This window comes from Pogona vitticeps, chromosome 6 (assembly GCF_051106095.1).
Source record: "Pogona vitticeps strain Pit_001003342236 chromosome 6, PviZW2.1, whole genome shotgun sequence".
NCBI lineage: Eukaryota > Metazoa > Chordata > Lepidosauria > Squamata > Agamidae > Pogona > Pogona vitticeps.
The window spans coordinates 93,398,908-93,417,327 of record NC_135788.1 but is presented as its reverse complement, the minus strand read 5'-3'; the positions used below and the strand labels follow the sequence as shown (position 1 = coordinate 93,417,327).

Sequence of the window (18,420 nt, the reverse complement as noted above, 5' to 3'; positions counted from 1 at the left end):
AGGGAGGCTAGATCAAAGGCAGACCTTCCCACAACCTCCCCTTCCATGTCAACAGGCAGGTTAGAAAGATTTTTTTTTCATAAGAGAAAGAAATCCTGCACTGATCCTAACACAGGATCCAGGCACAAGAAAACTGTTGTCTTGCATCCTTTTATAAGCTCGACACATCACCCAGGAAAGGAAGAAAAGAAAGAAGCCTTCGAGAATACAAAGAGGTGGAAGCCCCAAAATCAGGAACAGCAGCAAACGGGAAAGAATAAAGCATTACTCCCCACACACCGACCGACCCCCAACCATCCTGTTGCTCCTTTCAACCCCACCCATTCTTACCCTCCTCCAGCTCCTGAGATATCAGATCCGTGTTATGATCCAGTTCCGTATTCCCATTGACTTCATCATAAGAGGCAGGGCTGGTCCAAAACTCCATCCCCTGCGAACCCAGCAAGTCCTCTACCTCGGTGGGCAACATCAGTCTTGGGGAAAGACACCCTGCTCACTCCCCCAGTTTGCCTGCTTCTGCCAAGAGGAGATGGGGATGCAAGTCAAGCACTCCTGTAAGATGCCGAGGAGATGGTCCCTGCCTGCCTGCCTGTGCAAGCCACGCTCCTGTCCTGTTTTGCGATGCAGCCTCGGTTTGCTCCCACCCACCCCTATTTATAGAGTCGGCTGTCCACCTGCTTGGGAAGAATCCACTTTGCTCTGGAAAAGTGGGAGGTCCCTCAGGGGGAGGGAGGGAGGAAAAGACCCCTGCCCAGCTCAGAAAAATACCTGCACAGAAGCGAAGAGGCACAGCTGGGTGTCTGAGGATAAAAAAAAAAATTATATGAGAGTTGGGGGATTAAGTTCGGGTAGCAGGGTTGCAAGTGGGGAAAAACAAGGTGGGAGGAGGAAGAGGAAAGCTCATCTCCCCCTATTGTTATACTGTAAAATGGTCCATTCCAACTCCATCTTTATGCAGTATTTCTGAATGGGTGGGTTAATGCCTTGAGCAATTTCTCACAGCCACACTGGATCAGGTAACCCCAAATCATCACTTGGTTTCCTCCTCTCACAGGCCAGTGTGGATTTGAATCTCTGCCCTGCACAAATGGGAAAATGTATTCTTAAAACTAATTTTAATTACCTTGGCCTCACCTATGAGTTAAGTCATGTTAAAGCAACGAGTAAGGAATGATGAGCGTGTGTATCTGTGTGTTTTAAATACACAGACACACAGAGTCAACAGTTTTGCCTAGAATCTGGCAAAGACTGGGCAGATGTTGCTAAAATTGCCAACTGCCCATGGCTAGTCCTGCTCCTATGTCTTAGAACAGCTGGTTCTAAGACACAGGTTTTATATAGAGATCCCCCTTGAATTGCAGTTTTATGTGCAAAAATCAACAGTTGAATCTTTCTGGGAAATAGAGATCATCATCTGTTGCTGCTTGCAGATTAAGTTGCAGGGAGAGGACTGAGGCGAGTTATGAGGGGCGGGGAAATTAAATGGCATTCCCAAAGGTGGTGTGCATCTATTGATAATGCCTGACATACGTTCAGGTACTACGAAAGAAGAGTACCATGAGGTGTACATCCTCAGACAGCTTGCAAGCTGCATCACACCAAGCTGGCCTGCTTTAGAAGCCTGGAAAAATTTCTTCATTGCAGCACACTGTGCAAAACACAGGTCACTTCTCACCAGGGAGCTGCCCTTGGTTAGCTATGATTTATCAACAAGCTGATTTTTTATTATTATTATTATTATTATTATTATTATTATTATTATTATTATTATTATTATTATTATTATTATTATTATTATTATTATTATTACTACTACTACTACTACTACTACTACTACTACTACTACTACTACTACTACTTTACTTTTACTGTACTTTAGTTGGATTTATATCCCGCCCCCTAGACAAAGTCTACTCGGGGCGGCTTACAGAATATTGATGAACATTTTTGGGATTTCCCCCCAAAGAAAGTATTTGACCTGATGTTATATAGAATAGATAACTAGCTTGCAGGTTAGCTTAGGATCAGTCTTCTACAACCATATATTCTATACCAGTGGTTCTTAACCGTTGTTACTCAGGTGTTTTTGAACTGCAACTCTCAGAAACCTCAGCCAGCAGAGCTGATGGTGAAGGCTTCTGGGAGTTGCAGTCCAAAAACATCTGAGTAACAAAGGTTAAGAACCAGTGTTCTATACCAGTGGTTCTTAACCTTTGTTACTCGGATGTTTTTGAACTGCAACTGCCAGAAACCCCAGCCAGCACAGTTGGTGGTGAAGGCTTCTGGGAGTTGCAGTCCAAAGCTCCTGAGTAACCCAAGGTTAAGAACCAGTGTTCTATACCACTGGTTCTCAACCTTGGCTTACTCAGGAGTTGTGGACTACAACTCCCAGAATCCTTCACCACCAACTGTGCTGGCTGGGGTTTTGGGAATTGCAGTTCAAAAACATCCGAGTAACAAAGGTTGGGAACCTAGGTTCTATACAACAGGAGTCCCCAACCTCGGGCTTCCACATGTTCTTGGACTACAACTCCCAGAAACTTTCACTACCACCTCTGCTGGCCAGGATTTCTGGGAGCTGAAGTCCAAAAACATCTGGAGGCCCAAGGTTGGAGACCCCTGCTATACAATATATCCTCTAGGACAGTGGTCCCCAACATTTTCTGAACAGCGGACCGGTTGAGGGGGCGAGGTCCATGCACGGGGGGCAGGGTGTTCACTCGTGCATGCGCAGGTGCGTGCATGTCGCTTGCAGGTGGGTGGGGTGCGTTCACTCGCGCATGTGCAGGGCACCTGTGCCTGTGACTGGACTTGCCATGCATGCATGTGGGTGTGCGTGGGGGGAGTGTGTGGGGGGGTGAGAGATCGGTCTCCGTGGCCCGGTCCTGCCAAGGCCACAGACTAGCACCAGGCTGCAGACCGGGAGCTGAGGATCCCTGCTTTAGGATTCTGGAGGCTTCAAGCACTCCAGCTGCTGTGACATTTGAGGGCACGCAACGCTAAAAGGTTTCGAGGGAGCCCTGAATAATTTACACTAGGGCTTTAATAATGGAAGATGTTTTTGCTGGAAGGATGCAGCTTTTGCCAAAGAGGGTGGAGAAATAAAGGGTAGTAAAGTGGCAGCATGAGGAGAGACACAAATGGCATTTGGGCCAGATTTTGACAGAGCGTGATAGGGAAAATTGTGGTAGCACTGAGGGGAGTCGTATGTACTTCAGTTGCCTGACAAGCCAGAATTTAGCAAAGTTGACCTCAGAAGAAGGAAATGTGTAACTTTCTAGTTGTTTTGAGCTACAGTTCACACAGCCTCTGGCCACTTGCTGTGCTAACCGGGCTTCTGGGAGTTGAATTCTAAAACTCTCAGCAGCCCCAAGTTCCCTTGGTCTAAGTCATGTTAGGGGTCAAGGTGAACAATCCAAATAGCATTCTGGTTCTTGCTAATGAACACAGCGCCCAATACAGTGGTGCCTCGCTAGACAATGATAATCCGTTCCACTGAAATCGCTGTTTAGCGAAATCATCGTCTAGTGAAAAGCATTTCCCCACTGGAATGCACTGAAACCTGTTTAATGCGTTCCAATTGGGATGAATCGTCGTTGTCTAGCGAAGATCGGTCATAGGAAAGCCGCTTTGCGACCCGCTGATCAGCTGTTTAAATAGCTGTCTTGTAAAGCTTAGGTCCTGAAAACACCCGTTTTGCGAGCGTGGAGGGAGCTGTCAAAATCGTCGTCTACCAAAAATCAGTTTGCGAAGCAGGGACCAAATATTGTCCAGCGAAATTCCCCCATAGGAATCACTGTTTTGCGAATCGCTATAGTGATCGCAAAAAGTCAATGTCTAGCGAAAAAAACTGTCATGTGGGGTAACTGTCTAGCGAGGCACCACTGTATCATGGAAATTTCTCAGCCACTTTTTAGGGGGGCTGTCACGTCCATTCAAACTTATAGTGACCCTTCCTAGAGTTTTCTAGGTACAGGATATTCAGAATTGTTTTACCATCCCTTTCTGGGGGGCACCCAAGGACTGCGCAGCTTGCCCAAGGACACAGACTGGTTCTTCTGGGATGCACAAACCACAAACCACCTACCTCTGGCTCTGCAGCCAAATACCAACTGAAGTTGTGCTAGAATGTTTCTGCAGTCTTGAGCCATTCCCGGCCATTTTGAGAGGATTTTGCAAAGAGACCTCTTCCCACCCTAGTGGATTGGGTTCCCAAGATCCAGAGCTCTTCATTTCCCATGCTGCCCCACCTAACAGCAGCCAAAAGCACCATCTCAGTCTTCAAATTCTCCTTCCCTCATGGCAGCATGACCTTTATACCAACAGGATATAGGTAATTGATTGTTGTGGGTTTTTCGGGCTCTTTGGCCATGTTCTGAAGGTTGTTCTGCCTAACGTTTCACCAGTCTCTGTGGCCAGCATCTTCAGAGGACAGCACTTCAGAGGAGAGCACAGAATGCTATCCTCTGAAGATGCCGGCCACAGAGACTGGCAAAACATTAGGAAGAATAACCTTCAGAACAAGGCCAAAGAGCCCAAAAAACTCACAACAACCATTAGATCCCTTCGCAAATACACTAAAATAATTATTTGTTTGAGTGGTTATATTTATATCCCACATTTCCTCCAGTGATCTCAAAGCAACATATATTCCACCTTCCCACTTTATTCTGTTAAGTATTCTGTGAGGAAGATCAGGTTGAGAGATGCTATCGTCCCAAGGTGATCAAGCAGATTTCATGGGTCAGTGGCGACTCAAACCTGGACCTCCCATCTCTCAAGTCCATCACAGGATGTCCAAGTATTAGTCACAACACTGCACACAAGGAAGCAGAAGGCCATGAGGGAGGCAACTAGAGATGGCATAGGTAAGCAGAAGTGACACACCGGGCAGTAAGCCCTCTCCAGAATTAGCTGTCCTGTGATCTGTGCATTTATAATCTAATTAATCATCCAGGGGATCTTTACTAAGAAAGATTAGTTGGAAGATTCAGTGTGGGTGTTGTGTCTCGAACTGTGCCTTCTTCCTCCTGGAGTGGATTCCTCTTCTAACCTGTTCCTGTTCCTTCACCATCTCTCCCGCTTCCCAAGAGCTTGGGAGGGAAAGGATAAAATAGGGAATTGAGAAACAGGAGTTAAGGACAGCCCTTCCAAAAACATTAGGGCACTGGGTGTTCTTGGACAACAGTTTCTATCACCCCCTCCAAGCAGGATCAGGGGAAGGGAGTGACTTTGATCCTCTGGATATTGTTGATATGCTCTTGCCAACACACCTCACCACTAGCCAGATTAGCAAAGGCTGGTGGTTACTGGAGTTCAACAATATCTGAAAGATCACGGATTCCATAGCCTGCTTCTAGGAGGAGATCCTCTCCATGCATAGCTTCTAAAAGCACAGTCCAAACCAAGGCTTTGTGATTAAGGTCTACTCACATTGAGTTGGTGCACTTGTGGTTAGGACTGTACCACTCCTGATTGCACAGAGACAGCATATATATGATGAGTCATATCCGAAACAGAGCTTGGAGAAGTTACTTTTTGGATTACAACTCTCAAAATTCTCCAGCCAGTTTGATTCCTCCAAACAAAACTCTCTCTACAAAAAAAGTCCCTGAAGAAAGAAAAGCAACTGTTGGGCAGACCAACCTGCCTCTCTGATCTGCTATTTTATTATTAGCAGAATTGTTTTTATTTCTTTTAATGGTGAAGCGTTTGGCTCTGTGAACTCCAACACAGGAATGGTACAGCCCAGTTATATGTTTTACATATAAATGCAAAGCAGGCCACATCGTCTCTTTCCCTCAACGGTGAGTTCACCCCTTTTATAGAGGGAATGCAACATTTACTGATCGTAGCGAGTCCGGCAGGCAGTTGTGAAGAAATGGATGCATGTCCAGCTGAGACCCAGACACACACAAAGTTTCAGACAATCTACTAGGGTGCCCCATGGAATTAGGAAGGGCAGGGCAACTGGGTAGGGGGAGTGAATAAAACAGTAAGAAGATGCCGCAGCTCAGATTCAGAAATAGCAGGGATGTTCTAAGAGAGGTCCGGAAATCTCCTGGACGAAACTCATTAAGACAAGATTAGCTCCTGTTGACCTTGGTAGAGGACACGCAGGGAGGGTGGAAGGGTTGGAGGGGGAGTTAAAAAGGATCGTAATTTAGGGTGACCAGCTGAGCTGTCAATCAAGGCTCCATTTGCTCAGTGGGGGGTAGTTTGAATTCCAGATTTCTGGTTTCCTATAAAACAGGATATCCCATATGTTCACCTAACATATGTTTAATGAATGTAAACAAGATGACATGTCCTTCAAGATGAGGCTTTTGTCATGAAATCCCCTTGGTATACTGGATAACATGATTCAAACCTCAGGAGTCCTGGGTTCATCATCATCATCATCCTAGAACTGCAGAGCTGGAAGGGATCCTGTGGTCATTGAGTCCAGACCCTGGAGGCACAGAGGGGTATTGAACTCCCAACCTCTGCTTAAACCACTGAGCTATCCAGCAGTTCTAATCCCTGCTCAGCCATGGAAGCTCACTGGGAGAGTGGAAGGGATAAAATCACTCTTTAAATACCTCACTTACCTTGAAAGCCCTATTTGGGTTGCTAGAAGTCAATTCCAACTTGATGGCACATAACAAAACGGCCATAATCTGGTGATAGTGGAGAGGGAGTTGCTTCCCAGGATGTCCTATTCAATTTGTAACCTTCCCATGTTCTTCCTCTGCTCTTTCTGTCTTTTTAATTTCTGACAATAAATCCGTCAAGGAAAAAGTAATGGAATAGTTATAATAAGAGGTCCTTTTCTTAAACTACAATTCGTAGATTCCTCCTCCAGCCAGCATGGCCACTCACCGGGGAATTCTGGAAGCTGGGGTCCATAAACATAACTTTGCAGTAAAAGCTTTTTCTCTAGAAGCAACCCCTACATCTGAAGGTATCATTCTTCTAGGGACAGAGGGCTTTTTTAACCAGCAGTGTTGGTTTTTTAAATGTCTGGTAGGAGAATAAGAAGGGACGTGGTGGCACTGTGGGCTAAACCGCAGAAGCCTGTGCTGCAGGGTCAGAAGACCAGCAGTTGTAAGATCAAATCCACGCGACGGAGTGAACTCCTGTCGCTTGTCCCAGCTCCCGCCAACCTAGCAGTTCGAAAGCATGTAAATGCAAGTAGATCAATAGGGACCACCTCGGTGGGAAGGTAACAGTGTTCCGTGTCTAAGTCACACTGGCCATGTGACCACGGAAAGATTGTCTTCGGACAAAACACTGGCTCTATGGCTTGGAAACGGGGATGAGCACCGCTCCCTAGAGTCGAACACGACTGGACAACAATTGTCAAGGGGAACATTTACCTTTACTTTACCTAGGAGAATAAGAAGAATGGCAGTGCCTCAAAGCAATCCAGTAGTTAGAAGTGGAATCAAAAGAAGCATTGTGTCTTGTCCACCAGCACAGAAACACACATCACTTTGAAACATCATTGATTTCACTTTCTTTTCACACAGGCAAGGGAAATCCATAGCCTGGGTATAAATGGCAGACTTGTATAGACTGAAACCACAACATCTAACAATAAATCTTGGAAAAGAAAGAAACCTGTGGCACTGCTGCAGATATGAAGCCAACTTTGCTATCAACTGCTGTATTTGTTGTTATTTGTTGTTACTAAATTAGGAAAACATGGGGGGGGGGGAGGCTCAGAAAAAAAGCATTCATTTTGCATGAATGAGGTATCAAGATTGCCCGGAAAGGATGATATGGGGGTTTGCTTTTACTAGCTCAAATGCATGCACCTAAATGTAGATCCAGTATCAGCAGCATCATCCCATCACTTTATATCCAAGATTCAGTATCCTCAGAATATCAAGTTGCATTTTTAAAATGCAAGGATTTAAAACAAGCAAGCAAATGTCATACGCATGACCAACAGGAACAAAAAACCCAGAAGCTGGGGTCATCTAGACAGGGTGAAGAACCAGAATGGTCTCAAGGGTTGGATTGCTTTCCAAGACCAATCCAGAAAAGCAGAAGCCAGCAGAGTTCCAGACCTTCCCTTGCATAGCCCGACCACCAAAAACCATGCCCTTGAAGCTTTCTTTCCAATCCCAACCCATTTTGCCTTTTGCTGTGCAGAGAGTGGAATGGAGCCCCCATGCCTATCTGTATGGAGAAAGGCACTTTGCCATTACGTACTAGAGGTAGTTATTTCAGGCACTTATCACACTGGGTGATAAGTCAGACCAGACTTTGGAAAAGATAACCAGGGCATGTCTAAGGGCTCATCCACCCTGTGGTGTTGACCTTCATCATTTTGTTGTTGTTGCACATTTGCATAAATCATCGTAGTACGGGCATCCACACCAGGTGAGAGTACTCTTGCGGTCTGTACTGGGATGCACTGGCTCCTCCAGGTACTGCCCATTCACACACATTCAGACTGCTCCCTGAGGTCTCCCTCTCAACACAAACTGCCACCCTCTTCCTGCCTTTCATCATTCTTTATTTCCTTCCCTCCTTTACTTGCCCACCATTCTCATCTCTCCACGTCTACACGGCCATACCTTCTAGTTTTAATGTTTGTTTTTAGCATTCGTTTCTGTACTACAGTGGAAAAGTAATAATTTTTTTAAATTAAAAAAGCAGAATTCGGAGATATTTTCTCTGCCCTCTTTCCACCTACTTCTCTCTCTCTCTCTCTTCCCCTCATTATTTTACCATTCTCAAATCTTCCCAGTTTTGCTTAATCCCCCTCCCGCTTTTTAAATTTTACTTCTGTGCTCTAGTGTAAAAGTGATAATTTTTTTAAAAAGCATAATGAAGAAGTAGTTGATAACCCAGGAAAACAGGAGCAGAGTCTATTGGAACAAAAACATGCGATCACCCGGGGGGGCTGTTTTGACTTGGATGGTGCTGGTCTCAGCTTTGTGGCCTTTGGACGCTGGGATGTAGTACTGGCTATCTTGAGTGCAAAGAAATTTGAACAAATGATCAGTGTGGACAGACTCTGTGTTAGGTTTAAGAAATAAGGGGATAATTAGTTAAACAGAGATGTTTCACATCACCAATAAGAGTTTCTATTTACTGTCAAATCTAACTGTTAAGGGATATTTTAAAGCACTTTTACAGCCATTTTATTATTTCCCAAGTTTTATGAGATTGATTTACCATTATGAAATGGGAAGGAAATGATTTGTTTTGTATTCTCAAGGTGCCATATCAGAACTGGCCACTAGAGGTCGCTTTGGGTCCTTTTAAGTAAGCAGGATAAAAATATTTAAAATATTTTCTCACAAGTCTTCTATTATGGCCCAGAGTAATCTCACCAATCAATGGGGCTCCCCAACCCACCCACCTCTGATTATGAACCTGCCCTGTTTTTGCTGCCTAATATTACTGTATTTAATATTTTAAATAGTTTATGGTCTTTATTTTTTAATTAGTTAATTTTACCTTTTGTTATTATGTTTCAACTTATTGATTATGTGGGTACTATTGGGGTTCTTTGTATTGTGTTATTCTGATTTGTTTGCCACCCAGAGCAGTGGCTCTGCCACTAGCTGAGCAGAAGAAGACGGACAGATTGACTGACTGACTGACTGAGGAAACCAGAGAGAATTTCCCTGTATTTTTCTGGCATGTTGGTATGGGTATCTCAACATATTAATAACACACAATATAATGAATTGTGGATTTGAGGCTTCATTCATTCATTCATTCATTCATTCATTCATTCATTTTGCTTACAGAGCTATGATAATAGTAATGGCCACTGCAACATAATTGATAATGCAGTAAGAACTTATTTTTAAGCAATAACATTACAAGCTCTGGACTTCATCATCCTCACCCCAGTTGGCTTCAGCTCACCTATGAAAATTCATGGAGACAGGAAGGGTCATTTCTGTTTACCACAGTTCCTAGAATACCCCAGCTATCACAGTCTCTGGCCATGCAGGCTGATGTATTTTGGCAACTTTCCCCTTGTCTGAGAACTTGCTGGATGGCCTCCTAAGCAATTCACCCCTACATAGCCCAAACCAGTTTTCTAATGTGATAGGCTTAATCTAGCCTTCTTCAGTTTTCAGAGTGTTAGACTAAAGATCCCATCACTCCCATGCAGTACGGAGCTGTAGACCAGTGGTTCTTAACCTTGGGTTGCTCAGGTGTTTTTGAACTGCAACTCCCAGAAACCCCAGCCAGCACAGCTGATGGTGAAGGCTTCTGGGAATTGCAGTCCAAAAATACCTGAGTAACCCAAGGTTAAGAACCACTGCTGTAGACCAACAAAACTAGAAAGCACCAAGTTGGGGAAGTCTAAATCAAGTCTGCCTTCTCCTCCTCAATTTAGACTGTGGGGTGACAATAACAGCCTGCTTCACCTGCGACCATTATCCAAAATAATCAACCTCACATTTTAAAAGTATTACATAAAACCTACTATTATTCGCCTACTTTATAGTCCTAGTGTTCTTTAGCCCTCCCCTCCATATTACTTACAGAAATACTCCAGGGTTTCCTTGGTCTGCTGTGGTGTAAGTTGGCTGGCAGCATCAGAGGGGACAAGTGGCGTGTGAATCCAGTCATCGTGATCGTACCCAAACACTCGATCTGCTCGGAGCTGGTAGAGGGGCAGCTGCTCCTCAAGAAGGCTGATGATTTCCACCTCAGGGACATTGGCGCTGTTACAGAGATCTGAAGTGAATGCAGAGGGGGAAAAGCAAAGGAACACAGAAAACCATTAGAGGGGACGGAGGGGTGGTGGAGGTATGAGTTTTGACTTAACTAGAGATGGGAGAAACCTTCAGTAAATTCCTTTTTCCTGTCAACTCTGACTCAACCCAACAAGCCCATCAAGGAATTGTCAAGCATTGCAAGATTTCCCGTCCACAGAGTGAGCGCAAAGGAAGAAGCATTATTTTTCTCCACCATCAAGGCTTCCAAAAGAAGTGTTTTTCCACACTGAAGAATGGACAAATAAGGAATAAGTCCCCAGACATCCACCACACAAAACAAAAATCCTCACCAATGTGAGAATCAAACCTATCAGTTCTGAAGGAAATCAACCCTGAGTGCTCACTAGAAGGACAGATCCTGAAGCTGAGGCTCCAATACTTTGGCCATCTCATGAGAAGAGAAGACTCCTTGGAAAAGCCCCTGATGTTGGGAAAGTGTAAAGGCAAGAGGAGAAGGGGACGACAGAGGATGAGACGGTTGGACAGTGTCTGCGAAGTAACCAACATGAATTTCACCAAATTCTGGCAGTGGAAGATAGGAGGGCCTGGTGTGCTCTGGTCCATGGGGTCACAAAGAGTCAGACATGACTTAACTACTAAACAACAACAACAACAACAACATGCACATGTACACACAGAAGATTCTGAATGCCCCTCCTGGTGACACACTGTTCTTGTTCTGGAGGCACAGGTCTAGTGCACAGGTTGCAGGATGTAAGCCAAACTGCAAAGAAGGTTTAACTCAGGATTGCCTCTGCATGTCATGTCTTTCTTCTAATGAAAGAGCCGTGCTGCCATCTTGTGGGTTGAGGGAAGCAAATGCATGAAGAAAAAAACTCAGTTTTCAAGGGCAGGAGGCTGCACAGTTATTCCTTTCAGATGTTTGAAGGTGGTTTGAATAAGGGAGTTGCAGCTCATGCATGTCCTCTTGTGCAACTTCATTTCTGGGAAACGGGCTTTCCAGGGGTTTGAACTTTTTAAAATAAGCCTGTGCAACGGTTTGGCCTGGGGCAAGACAGAAATAAAAGAAACACCAAGCTTCTCTCAAAGGACTTTCAACTGTTTTCAGGAAGCAATCACCTGTCTCTGCCCTCGGTTTATGAGGGAAAAAATAGTTAACAATGCCTTCTGTTTAGGGTCTTGCTAAGGCAGGCATGAGAAATACATGCACTTAGAAATGTCACTGGATTGCAGACCCCATGCACAGAGAGAAATGCTTATGAAATCTATTTAAGAAAGACCAGTATTCCCACTGTGGTGTAGTGGATAGAGTGATGGACTAGGACTCTGGAGAACAGGGTTCGAATCCCCATTTGGCCATGGAAACTCACTGGTAGAGTGGAACTGGTAAAACTACTCCTTAAATATCTCACTTGCCTAGAAAGCCCTATTAGGGACACTATAAGTCAATTTCAACTTAACAACACAGAACAGACACAGGAGAGTGGGAGCTGGCTCCTCCTGCTCTTTGTAATCCTGCCCCCAATGCATCCCTGGTTTCAAAGTGGCTCTGTAGGGGAAACAGGGTACCTTATCCCCCATGTTAACAAATTGTAATATATCCAACAAAAGACAACAGAGATGGTGAAGGGTATGGAAACCAAGTCCTATGAGGATAGATTGAAGGAAACCCATATATTTAGCCTAGAGAAGAGCTGTCACACCGAAGGAGGACAATGGTTTGTCCTCTGCTGCTCTAGAGCACTGGTTCTTAACCTTGGGTTACTCAGGAGTTTTGGACTGCAACTCCCAGAAGCCTTCACCACCAGCTGTCCTGACTGGGGTTTCTGGGAGTTGCAGTTCAAAAGCATCCGAGTAACAAAGGTTAAGAACCACTGCTCTAGAGGTCCAAAGTCAATCAAATAGCCCCAAGAGGAGAGATTTTGGTTGATCATCAGGAGACCATCCTTGAAAATAAACTGTTATTTAAGGAATTCTGGGATCTCCTCTCCTCACCCGAGCATTAGCCAGGAGGGCAAACAGAAAGTTTTGATAGTTAGCTCCACCCAATCCCATGTATGTGGTTTTTTTTTATCACTAAGACTTCACAACTTAGGTGTGATTAGAACCAAACTGGCTGGGTTTTTTGGGGGGGAGTGACACACCACAATCTCCTCAAAGAGCTGCAGGCCTGTACTTGTAGCAAGAAATTCTTCAAAGAGATCTAGGTTAAAAAGATTAAAACGGCTCCGCCGGCTGGACGCTTAAGATAGTTGAGTTTGAACGCCACTTCCACAGGCAGGACACACACAATACCCCTTTCCCTTTTTAGTCCAGCAAGGCTGAAGTCTGTATCTCAAAAACAGGATAGGTGGAATTTCAAAAGGTGAAGCTTTTTCCATTTGTAGTATTGCTACTGTATAACGCTTTGGTTACCTTCGCAGCTATATGTGTGTAGTCTCATTAAACTGAGGAGGAATTCTATCACACGTGGAAGTACTGATTCATGCTGGGCCCCCATGATGCTATAATTAAAGGTTTTTAAAGTAATCAAAGTAACTATTTTTGGTCCTTTCGAGGAAAGTAACTATGTGTGAACTATAATGGTAGTTACTTTAAAGGACATTAGAACTAAGAGTAACAAATTATTTTTAAAACTACTTTCTTAAGCTCTGCCCTTAGAACTGCCTGGATATTAAAGACAGTCTCTGAAGGGAAGTCTTTGGAGATGACAAGAAACACAGTCGCTTCTTCCCTTTTTTTTAGTATGCCCTCACCCAGAAGGACTGTTTTGTACTGTTTTTACCATCTTTGGTGAAAAAATAAACTCTTATTTTCTCAGTCTTTTCATATTAGATTGTCTTTGAACAACCATTCAATGTCATTCACGCTGTTCTGCCATTTTAAAGACTGTTACATGTACATTTGTTCTTGTTTTTAACCAGTCATTCCTTATTTGTCTGGGAACCTCTGGGGTTGAAGAGGGGACTAACAATAAGGATGATGTGCCGTCAAGTCAATTCTAACTTATGGGAAGCATTTCAAGAGTTTTCTACATGGAGAGTACTCAGAGGTGGTTTAAACAGGCTGGTTCTTCTCCCAAGAGGCACAGTGGGGAATCAAACTCCTAGCCTCTGGCTCACTGAGCTATCCGGTCAGCTGAAGAGTGATTGGAATATTTAATAATTTTTTAAAAAATACACAAGGTAAAAGAATGAATCATTAAAACCTCTATGCTTCTAAAACTTCTAATCTGTGATAATAACTGAAGCTGCAGCCAAAGATGGCCAAGTGTTCTGCTTTACCCAGAATAATCCTGTTTTGGAAAGCCTGTCAGAGATCAGGTCGCTGTTTGAAGTATCATCTATTTAAAAGACTGACCACTCCAAGTATAGTTTGAAAAAAGGAAAAAAAACACAAGGAAAAGAATCCTTGAGACTGTCCATTAGCACAGGTTGCCATTTTCTGAATACAAATTTTGGGGGCTTGTCTATGCTACAGTTTCAGTGTAGGATTAAACTATTTTACCCAGCTATGGCTTCTTCAAAATAACCCTGGAAACCCTGAAAAAGCTGTTGAGAAGTATCTCTTGCAAGGAATAAGACCTCCAGAATCCTCACTATTGGTTATTCTATTTAGGACTGAGGGGAGCTGAAGTCCAAGAATACTCACTAGTTGCTGTTCCACTGTCAATCATTATTTCTAACCTTGAAGAGCATGGAAAATATATGTTTTAGCTTGAAAGTCCCATAATCCCTAGCGAACCAGAAAGGCCAGTGAGAATTGTGGAATTAGTGACCAGAATACAGTAGTAACTTTTCCAAGCTCTCAACTGATTGTGCCTCAGGGTTAATTCATGGGTTTTCAACTGATTGAATCAGCTTGCACAGCTGCAGTTAGTGATGCAGACGGCAGCATCTATTTTTTTTAAAAAAAATTCTACAATGTCCACTTTTTCACATGATTTTGTTTGTTTTTGCTATGGCTGAGAAGAAAGGCTGGATCATCTACAGTAGGAAACATCCTCCCACCCCCATCTGTTAGGTCAGCATCTGCTAATTCATTTATCTGCTGCCCGAAAATACTAAATAAAATACCTCAGAAATACCATATTTTTCCATGTATAAAATGACACTTTTCCCTAAAATAATTGGAGGAAAAATTGAGGGTTGTTTTATACATGGTAGTAAGGACGGGGGAGGTATCAAAGCGCTTTGATCCCTGCTTTCCCCCTCCAGCTTCTTTGCAAAAAGTGGAGGGGGGAAGCAGGAATCAAAGCACTTTGATCCCTGTGTGACCACTGGGGAATTCGGGGGTGGAGGGAGGCTCTTCCAGATTCTGTGCCCTTTTCATAGAACTCCGTCCTACACTCCCTGAGGACAGAAAAGAGTAATTTTTAAATTGGTTTGTCAGCAATGATGGGAGGCCCACAGTACACTGGTGCCTCACTTAATGATGTTAATTCGTTCCAGCGAAATCGCTGTAGAGCGAAAACATCGTAAAGTGAAAATAAAAAACCTATTGAAACACATTAAAACCTAGTCAGTGCATTCCAGTGGGCAAAAAACTCACTGTCCAGCGAAGATCCTCCATACGGCGGCCATTTAAAATGCCTGTCTAGCGAGGAATCCGTCCTAGAAAACAGTGGGGGGGGGCATTTTCTTCAGCCGGCGGCCATTTTGGAACCCGACGATCAGCTGTTCACTGATCGTCGTAATGCAAAAAATCGGTTCCCGAAGCAAAGAACAGATCATCGCACAGCAGATTTTGCCCATAGGAAGCATTGTTTTGTGATCGCTTTTGCGATCGCAAAAAAGGCATTGTAAAGCGGATTCGTCGTTATACGGGGCAATCGTAAAGTGAGGCACGACTGTAGTCTTCTGCCCAGTGAAAAAGAGAGAGAGCGGGAGACACTTGAATTTGGTGTCCAGGCAGCACTTACCAGTGAGGGTGGCTGCATCACGCTGCTTTCGGACCCCCTTGGGGGTTGAGGCAGATGGTGCTGGATCTTTATTGAGAGAATAAAGGGGATGACTATTTGTAGGAGGGCTTTGGCCTGTGTATGGCTGTTCCAATGCTGATGTGTCCAGTTTGGCTGGTATAACAGAGTGGATATAGGTGTCATACAGGGGTGATGGCACCAGAACTGGATAGAAGGTATGGGTGCTGAATTCTAATTCTGCTCCAAACCTGGAAAAAGAAAAATCACAGGAAAACCCCAAATGTTTTCAACAGTGAGAAAAAGTCTCCAAGAATCTAACATCCAATTACCCCTGAGCCTTCCTGCTTTAGCCCAAAAGGCTCCATTTCTGTCCCCAAATTAATACAAGATCTAAGAAACTGGATTAATAACCAGTCTTCTAACTGGAATTTATTTTTTTTTAGACTTGAAGCAATATCTCTTAATGGCAGATAGATTGTTCTTATTTATGTGGTTAATCAGGGATGGCAGGGATAAACTCTGCACATACCCAGAGACAATTGTTCTTTTTACCCCTTCAAAACACTGAAAAAGTAGTTGGGGAGCCTGACTCAAACTAATGCTAAGGAGAACAATTAGAGAGGAGAACAGCTTGTAGAATTAGGGATAGATGGGTAGATAAATTTTATAATGATCAATCACCAATATACGAAATACAAATGAACCATAAATAAGTCACATTTCAAATCTGAAGTTTGAAATGGTTTCAGAAAGAGTCAGGAAGCTAGCCAGTCTGCCAGGAATGGGATGGCAGGATGCGCTATTGTTTCTCGTCACTCAGGTACCCACATAGTTCTCTTTCTGTTGCAGGGAGGGGACAAAGGACAAAATAAATGGTTTAATTTCCCCCCCTCCAGGCTAGGAGGAATACCACAAGAATGGCAGGCTTGGGAAACAAACATCACAGAGCTGGTGATTTATTACACAGGGTTTGTGCAGGGTTTATAATATCAACAACAGATGGGACATCTCGGGGAAGGCACAGGAGGATGGGGATGGATAAAACATCACGTACCAGATCGTTTCTGCCAAGTGACACGTCGGGAGTAAGATGGACTTTGTTCCCTAGGAGGTCACAAGGCTCCTCCTGAAGGTTTGGCATCACAATCTGAATCAAGAGAGAGGAACAGCAAAAGACTGAGTGAGAGACATCCTTCCGGCCCCGTCCTCAGTCCCGTTTATCCCTTTGGCCGTACAGTTTATTTTTGCTGTGATACGGGATCTGAACAGTCAATTTGGGGTCGAACAACGTGAGATCTTAAATTCATCATTAACGTTACATTTATCTTTCTAAAAACGAGTTGCAAGCAGCAGTTCCTGGTTGAGTTGATCAGGATGAGAGAGGCGGGGAGAAAGAAGTGAGTCCTTTCACATCTGCCCCAGTATGTCAGCTGCTCTTTGTACTGGGAAAGAAGCCCTTGCTGGTACCACGGAGAACTGTTTACCCAGTTTAGTATAAGGATGGTTAATAACCAGAAGGGATGATACTCCAAACGAAATCAAAACTAAAAGAAAAGAAAGAAAACGAATCCCCTTTTCTCTCTTTCTTACTCATCCAACGGAGGTTGTAAACTCCAGCCGAGTGAGTTAACTTCAGTTACTTCTTGAAAAAAATCTTTGTTGTGCCTTAGGTAGCGTCACATTTCCTGGCTGTCTTTCTTTCCCAGAAACAATCTTCCCACCTCTAGCTCCCCTCAAAACAGCTGCCCCTGGTTAACAGCTGTTGCAATTTTGAGATTTTTCTTCCGTTTGTGCCCATTCAGTAGAATTACCATTCTGAAGTTATTGCACTTTGAACATATAAGGAAGAGAAAATACTCATCGGGAAAGACAATAATGTTAGAAAGAGTGGGAGGCAGCAAAAAATGAGGAAGACTTAACATGATCGACTCACTAAAGGAACAACTACTGTACTGTATTCGCGAAGGCTTTCACGGCCGGGATCTAATAGTTGTTGTGGGTTTTTCGGGCTTCTTGGCCGTGTTCTGAAAGTGGTTCTTCCTAACGTTTCGCCAGTCTCTGTGGCCGGCATCTTCAGAGGAAAGCAAACTGTTTGCTGTCCTCTGAAGATGCCGGCCACAGAGACTGGCGAAACGTTAGGAAGAACCACTTTCAGAACACGGGCGGCCAAGAAGCCCGAAAAACCCACAACAACCAACAACTACTGTACTGTTTAGTCTGCAAGTCCTCAGCAGGACTGTTAACAATAGCACCTTTTGGAGGTTGTTAATTCATAGGGTTACCAGAAGTCAGAAATGATGACGCATGACAACACAACCATTATAAAAATCTGGTCCTCTCTGTATGTTACCTAACAGTTAGATCTCTATCTTCCAAATGAATAAAAGAAATAGTATTGGCCTAAATTCAATTGCTAGTCCTGATTAGAACAGACCCATTTTAAAAAAAATCAGATTTACATAAGTGTTACTTGCTATTCAGGAATTCATTCAATGGTTCTACCGCACTTGGGGCAAATAACTAAATTTCAGTCATTACTTGTAAACAAATGTATGCAACAAAAACATTTTTTTCTCTACAACACATTCATGGTGTAGCTAGAAAACCTAATTTAAAACTGAGAAATATGATAAGATACTGTATTATATAACAGATCCCTCCAGGTGATGTTGGGTTCTAGCTCCCTTGAACTGGAAAGGGATAATGGGTACTATTATCCAACAAAATTTGGAGGAACACTGGTTCCCTCTTGGTGGTTTAAAGGTTAGATAAGGGCGGAATATCAGAAACATCTAGAAA

General features: G+C 43.7%; 1 protein-coding gene across 3 annotated transcripts in view; it reads right to left on the bottom strand.

Annotated features, from left to right (window-relative positions):
* The window catches only part of HAP1 (huntingtin associated protein 1), a 67,377-nt gene that overhangs the window by 30,861 nt on the left and 18,096 nt on the right, over window positions 1-18,420 (bottom strand). For 2 of the 3 annotated variants that reach the window (XM_073004272.2, XM_073004273.2), the window contains exon 1: window positions 331-910. In XM_073004272.2, the coding sequence (XP_072860373.2) occupies window positions 331-469 (139 nt within the window). In that variant the 5' untranslated portion in view covers window positions 470-910. Of the gene's footprint in view, window positions 1-330; window positions 911-10,503; window positions 10,699-15,621; window positions 15,870-16,675; window positions 16,769-18,420 lie in introns of those variants that run through there. The other variant, XM_078377870.1, reaches the window with a different exon arrangement.